Source organism: Triturus cristatus, chromosome 8, assembly GCF_964204655.1.
Source record: "Triturus cristatus chromosome 8, aTriCri1.1, whole genome shotgun sequence".
Taxonomy (NCBI): domain Eukaryota; kingdom Metazoa; phylum Chordata; class Amphibia; order Caudata; family Salamandridae; genus Triturus; species Triturus cristatus.
Window position 1 is genome coordinate 835,889,156 of NC_140591.1, and position 8,498 is coordinate 835,897,653.

The 8,498-nt window shown below is 38.2% G+C and overlaps 1 protein-coding gene across 20 annotated transcripts in view; it reads left to right on the plus strand.

Moving 5' to 3' along the window:
* Positions 1-8,253, plus strand: part of MCF2L (MCF.2 cell line derived transforming sequence like) — a 927,044-nt gene extending 918,791 nt beyond the window's left edge. For 19 of the 20 annotated variants that reach the window (XM_085622295.1, XM_085622305.1, XM_085622296.1 and 16 more), the window contains 3 exons: positions 5,885-5,997; positions 6,091-6,194; positions 6,332-8,253. In XM_085622295.1, the coding sequence (XP_085478421.1) occupies positions 5,885-5,997; positions 6,091-6,194; positions 6,332-6,426 (312 nt within the window). In that variant the 3' untranslated portion in view covers positions 6,427-8,253. The remainder of the gene's footprint in view (positions 1-5,884; positions 5,998-6,090; positions 6,195-6,331) is intronic. The other variant, XM_085622314.1, reaches the window with a different exon arrangement.
* Positions 8,254-8,498: the final 245 nt, after the last annotated feature.

Genomic DNA, 8,498 nt, shown 5'->3' on the forward strand with positions numbered 1-8,498 from the left:
AAAAAATCCGCAAAATCCATGTGCTCATGCTAGTGTCCTTACGCATGATTTGTCATCTTTATTTTGCAATTTTTTACCCATGTTAGATTCAAAATGCTCTTCGAGCGTACTTTGTTGCTAGATCATGTCTCTTTCTGTGAAAATTTGCCCAGTAGCCCTGCTGTTTTCTGGAAACCACACACAGTTTAATGACGGCTGAATGTTATTGTGGAAAAAATACATTTAAGAAACTTTGTTTTGGAGAAACCTCTCCACAAACTGGATTTTTCGATTGTGTTTAAATTGATGGGATTTCTAGTGTGTCTAATCTATCCTACTGAATGCCTTTCATGCAAAACAAAATTTCCTATCCACATTATGTTTTATTTATTTTTTCAATTTAAAATTTTCTTTTCATGTGGGAAACCCTCGCGTACCTTTTTTCTCAACTATGTTTTTATTCTTTACTCCTGTATTCTACAACTGCCTATACCCTCGTACCTGTAGTCCTTCCTAATCCTAGTACGTCTACCCTTGCACCAGTACCACTATCTAGACCCTAATACCAGTACCAAAACGCATAACTTTGTTTTCCTTACTTATACCCTAGTACCCCATCTCTTTGTATTCTGTAGTATCACTACCAATGCACTTGTAATCCTTTCCTTACCTCTACTCCACCTGGCCCCTTGTTTCTCTGACCCATACCTGTACCTATGTATCTGTGCTCCAAGCCCATGCCCTACTACCTCTGCTCCTACCCACACCCCCATACTACTTGTCCTAGAATAGAATCTCTAAACCTGCCTTTATCCAGGGACACATAGCCCTACCAATACCCGAGCACCTCTTTGTGTATGTATTCTGTAGTTCCTTAACTGCTGCCAGAACTCTAGTATCCTAGCAACACCCATACCCCTTTACTGCTATTATTGCATCTGCCCCATCATCTATGCATATTCCCCTCTACCCCTTCCTTAACGAAATATTGACCTTTTTCCCTTCTATATACTGTTTGTCTCTACTCCGATCTATAATCTCTACCTATAGCACAGTACCTCAATCTTTGCATGTACCCTGGTGCCATTTCCTCATCCTTTAGCAAAATACCGATTTCTCTACCTTAATACATTTACCCCTAGCTTAATCCTTGTACATTTACAATTATGTGTGTTTAGTAAGTATACCCTGATATCTTTTAACCCTTCCCATCCATCCAATCTCTTTTTCCTTACCTCTTTCTTACACCTAGTTTCCCCCTTTCTTAAATTTTGAGATGTTTACTCAAATGTTCAAGGAAAAGAGTTTTCATTTTGGAAATTCACAAAAATGGAGTTTCTTCATTTCGGATTTTCTCAGAAAAAAAGATAAAACAAGAATGGCAATGATCAGAACTCTCAATGAAGCGCTTTCAAAGTGATACAATGTGGCTGAAAATATACTGACTCCAACTGTACTGACTATTCTCTCTACCTTCTCATCCCACCACCCATTTTACATACAGCTTTCTTCTTATTCCAGTCCAAGAGAGAGATAATTTGAAGAGCTTGTCCTACAAGATTAGTGTCAAATTCCCATACAGACCCCTGCTCAGCCTTCTGCTTCAGAAACCTCGTTTGATATCTGGAGTTGTAGCCAATCTGAAACATGTTATTATCACCTTCCTCCTGCTAAAATAAAAAAAATCTGAAAACCCAAAGACCTGGACTAGCTACCAACCAACCCACTTTAATCTTTACTTCATCAGAAAGATTATGGAAAGGGAGGTGACCAGACAGCTTGAAGAATAGGTTGAAATCAGCTACTTTCTCCATGATTACTTTTCAAGATTCCAACCTGTGAGGAGGTGGAATCCGATTTAGTTAGCATCTGGAAGGATCTTGTTCTCCCCATTGATGAGGACAAAACAATAGCTCCTATACTCCATTTTTTTACAACACTGTTGATCAAAACATAGATTTGATTGGACGTTGGTTCCTTACCAAGCACAGTCAAAAAAAAGGATAGAATCTGCTGAATCATCGATAAGCCCATCTGCATGTGTTATACCCGAAGGATCAATCCTGCCGTGTCTATTATTCAATATCTATGTACATCCCTTGGCAGTTATTTGGTACCCATATGATATGAACTTCCAAATGTACGCAGAAGATGTGCAAATCTACTTTGAACTAGACAAAACATCAGACAAATTAGCTAACATCACCTTGTGCTTAAACTGTGTTCTCTTCTGGCTGAATGATAACTTCCTCTGCCCCAATAGAGCCACAACTGAGATCCTCATCATGGGAACAACTGCACCTTATTCGCTACCCTTCAGCTGCATCCCATGCCATGCAACTTTTCTACCACCCTCTTCTCCATCATCCTCCATGAAACTAAGAAACGTAGGGATACTTCTTACCTCTAACCTTTTCTTTGCACAGCAGGCCAATACAGTAGTTAAAGACACCCTTTTCCAGCTATTCTTACTCTGCAAAATCCTACCTCCACTCCAGATTGAACACTAGGTGGCGCTGACAAGAACTCTAGTCATAATACATCTAGACTATTCTGATATTATTTATACTGATCTCCCCAGGAAACTGACACTGGACTGCAGATGCAAAAGAACTAGGCTGGTAGATTGTGACAAATCTACAAGTGCTGAAACATTTAGGTAGATCTTCAGGAGTTTAGGAGTGTAGAATTTGGAATGCTATCAAACACATCCTGATATCTGGACCCAGCCACCTGCAGTTTGGGAAATGTTGAAACCTGAACTACATACACTTGCCTTCAGGTGAAAATTGCACAAATTTAGAGATGACGAGAGAGGGATAAATTCTGACTCCTCTGATTCTGTCAGACTCCATTACTCTCTACTTTTGCTTTTTCAACCAAATCAAGTGTTCAGACTTAACTTGTGTATAGTGCTTGGTGTAAGTAAATTAGATACATTGACCAGAAGACAAGTGGGTTGTCGAATAACACTGCACCCCCTGCCTACCATTTGACTGAAAATAAGGAGAATACACCAACCCCAGCTGAGATTGGTACAAACGTTAGGTAAGATATAATTTGCAACCAATCCTCTGAGACATAAGCTAGGCCTATGCTCAAGTCTGTATGGTTCTTAAATTGAGAACATTGAGAACACAGGGTTGCCAATAAAAAGCCACATTGCTTTCTGTGGCATGTGTCTGACATGCAGAAGACATATGTTGTGGGGCAATACCATAGGTGCAACATGGCTAAAACATGCATAAATACGCCAAAATCTGGGGTTTTGGAAATTAACATTGTAGGGTGCTATGTTGCGGAAGTTTGCTGTACAAATAATAGAAGACCTCCTGAAATGTGGAAATTCCTGAATAGTATACCTTTTCAACAGGCCTTCTCTAAACCGTGCAAGTTGAAAATCAGGCATAGTCAATCTCACTGTGCCGGAAGCACTTGCAGAGCAGTAGAGAAGTATTGGGCAATTTCTGGTTTGAAGTGTCTTTTGGGGCACATGATGCACAACAAATTCTTCAGAATTTCTTGAAAAGTGTTGCTGTCAGATGCGTGTATGTTTATTTTACTTTATAAAATGTTTTTTCATTAACAATTAGACAATTGTACGTTATATACATGTTGGAATTTAGCACGATAACTGCATTTGCCGTCTTTCTATCTGTGCAAGGCAGTGGAATTTTGTTTCTCTTAGGTCAAGTGTATCAACAAATATTTTTCAAATATGAAATGCTGGTTATTAAAAGGAATAACATAACAAAAACATCAGGTATACAGTTACTGTCAAAGCAGGGAGCTCATCAGATCTCTTTTTTGACATCAAGCTTACTCCTGCCTATGAATCTTTTTATGATATCCTTTCAGGTCCCATCCCACTGCAACTTTTTTTTAAATGGAGTTATGGGGTATTGCCCCTGAATAGTTTTTGAAGGAGATAGGGTGCAAAGTATTGCAGCTCCAGTAAGGGCCCCTTGTGTAACTTAGTGGAGGAAACTCTTCATCCTTTTCTTTTTTCTGTCCTGCATATGATCGGCAATGCAAGATATGGCTCAAACCAGAATGCAAACTTCTGGGTTTTCATCACTATGTGCCTGCACTACGCACTTTATGTTCTGATATGAGAGATGTAATTGTTGTTGGAATGACCACAAGCGTAGTGCCAAAGTGTCGAAACAGTGATACCTTAAAAGCTATTTTCCATTCATTTATAAGTACCCACCCTGAATGCTGTTTTGAACCTCCCTGGGTTTCGCCCTCTCTGCTTTTTATTATATATTTTATAGATTGCGGCTATGCTGCCCTGCATGTGATTGTTGGTTTTTAGTGTTTTTAAGCAAGTGTTTCTCCACATTGTAATCTCTTATATTGTGTTTTATGTATTATTGTATCCGAAATAAACAGTTGTGATGACAATTTGTTTTCATAACAATTAGACAATTGTGCATTATATAACTGTTGGGATTCAGTAAATTAACTCCTTTGACGTCCTACTATCTGTGCAAGGCAATGGAGTTTTGTTTCTCCTAGGTCAAGTGTATCTACAAATAGTCGACAAATATGAAAAACTGGTTTTTAAAAAGAATACCATAACCTAACAAAAACATCAGACATACAGTTACTTTCTCATGAAGGACACACTAATGGGCATTCTCGAAATGTTTATATTACTTAAATGCAGTTTAAAGGTCTAGTCACAACTTTAAGTTCCAGCTATTCTATGAAATACAGATATTTACTGCCATTACCTCATTCAATCTCAAGTGCACAGTTTGCAAGCCTTTTTGAAGTACACCTACTAGAATTATTCAATTCCAAAATTCGCTTTCTTTCCAAAGTCAGGTTTTGTTTTAGATACTCAAATATGGGCAGCTATATCCAGCAGTGACCCAAGCCCTTTACTTGCATCTTCTATCTAAAATATGTAATGCCACAAATCCCACCATTTTAAAACTTTAGTCTTATACCGATTTCAGTCATAATGAGGTGACCATCATTACCGCCGCTGCTGTGAGATCGCCACAGGTTATGTCTTAAGATGACAATCTCTTAAAGTCACTTTGCTTTTTGCATATGTTATGGTGGGAATCCCCTATTACAGCTATACGCTTATACCATCCTCTGTAGATAATGGTGCATGTTGCTGACTTTTCCTCCTGACACTGCGTTCATCAAATTACATACCACTACCTGTATTTTGGTGCTAAGAAGGGGACCTTTCTTACTGCAGGACATTTGTTTCCTTGCTTAAGGGCGGTGGTTGTATGACATTAATACGAATGACTTTACCACGCATGCCGATTTACCACGCATCCATTACCACGCAGTGCCTTAACCATGCATTGCCTTAACCATGCATTGCCTTTACCATGAAAGTCTTTATCATGCATATACCTTTACCATGCATGCCTTTACAACAAAATTGTAAGTATATAACAGGTAAATAACCCCTATTTTTTATTTATGTGTGTATGTGTGTCTATATATATTCCCTTATCGACCCCTAAACTCACCCCCCAAGCCCTAGAAAATACCCTTACCTACCCGTAAACCCTTAATCATTCTTACCACCCAATTTCCTTACCCGCCCTAAAAACACCTTTATCACCCAAAACCGTTAGCCAGCCATCCCTAAAAACACCCTTATTTTAATCCCTAATATATATACACACACACATATACCTACACAGTCACCCACTTACCTGATATATACTTAACATTTTGTTTTAAAGGCATTGTGTGGTAAATGCTGCGTTGTAATGGCTGTTTCCCAGGACAGTTTGCTCTGCTGTGTGAGCAGTAGGAATAACCTGTTTTATGTTGGACATCATTTAAACATTTTAAACATCAAGATACCTCTCTGGCTGATCTTTAACATTTTCTTTCCCTCTTTTTCTCTTCCCCATGCTTCCAGTCTGTGGGTAAATACACTGTGGTGGCAGATTATGAGAGAGGAGGTTCAGAGGAGCTGCTTGTAAGGAGTGGAGATGTTGTAGAGTTGGTCCATGAAGCTGAGGAAGGTGTTTGGTATGTAAACTGTGCAGCTTTTGTGTATTGTAGTTGTTTCCTTAAATGCTTTTTCCGTGTCTGGATAAGACAAGATATTGGTTTCGTTGACAGGTATATCAAGAATCTGAGCACCAGCAAAGAAGGATGGATTCCAGTGAGCAACCTGTTGACACTTCTGGACACCTCACACTCAGCACACTCTTTAAACAGCTCTGGTAAGAACACTGTGGAATGCCTGTTGTGGACCTGCTTAGGTTTTCTACTTGATCTGGTGAGGGTTGGGTGAGGGAAATCCCTTGTTACCTCTTGCATGCAATGGGTTTCTAATGTTGCCTGCCATTTCTCATTCCAGAATCAGGAACGGTTTCAAGCACTTTGAGCAACTCGTCGAGCTGCAGTGAAAGCTGTAACGTCAGCATTGCCAGCTTTTCAGACATTAAGGACTGAAATGGAGTTGGAATATGCTGAACTTTCAGAGGGCCTTGACTACTTAACTGCTGCAAACAGCTGACCCATGCTGTGCTCTCTTGTTCCTTTTGAAACTTCTAGCCACATTCTAGTCACAGCAACCCTTGCTAAAGAATTAGGAACCCTTGTGCGTAAAGTAGAGAACAGGTGGAGCCTCTGTAATGCACTTCTTGTTTGTGCTTGAAAGCACAAAGACTCCATACATCTCAAGTTTCTACAAACAAAGGAGATATATTACTATTGAGGAAACCTTGGCACAGTGATATCCCACAGCAACATAAAGTGCTAGAAGAATAACTCAAGATAACAATACCAATCCACCGTATATTTTTAACAGTAGATTTTGTGATCAACTAAATATGTTTACACTGACTGGTTACTTTGAAAACATACTCAACTTTTGCTCAGTGTCATTCTTGGCCCATGATATCTGATCACAGTACTGTAAGAGTGAGCGTTCCATCCCAATTGTTTTTCACAACTTTCTTACCTGGCTTCATACTTTCTACCGTTCACTGCATGGAATGCGTGTAATGGTACATAACAGTTCCAGAAATACGCATGAGGCAAAAGTTTGGGAAAGAAAATTTGTAACTTTTGCAATGTTTTTAATATACCTAATGTGGTCATTTTGTATAATGTGGTGGCCTCTAGGTAGTCCTTTTCAGAGAATCACTGTGTTTATATTCAATAGCATAGCACTATGGTAACATCTTGATTCAGACTTTTTCTGAGAACAAGCACTTAAGATGTCCCATCTGAAACAGGTATATGATGTTTTAGCAATACAATTTTGACCGGTCACTATCAAGTCTAGACCAGCGAATGTGTTCTTTTAATCCCCTAACAAGGGACAGGAGTTTATGGATGATGTCTATTCATTAAAAGCATACGTTTGTTTTGCCAATATATTTTTGGGAATATTAAAACATATCTAGCTAGTCCCTAAAGGAATAAACATGAATGTTGTTAGTCCTATTTGTTTTTCATTCATGTATTTTCTCCTTTTTTTAATTTTATCAAGAAAAACAGTTGGCATATTCTCTGCTGTAAATTGTACAAAGGCTACTTCCCCTTTGGAGGGAATTTAAACATTAGTCAGATTTGCATTGTAGAGTTACAATAATGATGATAGAAAGCCTGTCCTTTAATGTAAAACAGAACTGGAAGAAAATCTATGTGAAAATTATTGATATTTTTATGGTTGACCTCACAATCATTCTTAATATTTTTGTAAGCACACCTTGAAATATAGTATATAATATATATAATTGGGGAACACATGTATGGAGAGCAATCAAATGTTGCTAATGATCAGACAGTGGAAAAAACTGATGAGTAAACTGATTGCAAGCCCTACTGCAATGCAAAGTTTGGTCAGGGATTATCATGTAATTACCAGTGTACACAGATAGACTGAACTCGTCTTAAATGTGCTCCTAAAGTGGAAATGTTGTGGCTAGAGGTTTCCACCTCTGAAAACGAAGGATAATGAAACAGCAGTTTGCACAGGTGCTGACTTATCTTCTGTGTTGTAAGTTATTTGTAAATGATTTGTAAAATATTTGACTGTACTTGAAATTTTTTTTCAGAAACTGGAAACATGTTCATATGACTGTCTTATCGCATAGTCTATTCCATTATTTTTGTGATTTGAACTATGTGTCATTGCACTTTATATAACACATTTCAACCACTATTTTCTATTGTACTGCCCATGTAAATTAAATTTAAATTCAAAATTCTTTATTGTATGTATAAAAAGCTTGACAAATACATTTCAGCATCTCTTGCTACAGGCCTTCACTTGCATCATTTGCTTTTTATGCTTTACTTTCATCTCCTGGACCTGTACAATATAGAATTATTTCTATATGATGCACAATGAAGCCAATCCAAGTGTACAGGAAAGATATGTGTTGTTCTTTCTCACTCGACACACCATATGGCATAAATAGTGTGTATGACTGAGACAAGATATTGGTTTAGTTATTTTCAGCCTTACAGATTAGAGGCTGTAGTGGAACTCGTTCCAGTGGTGCATTTGTACT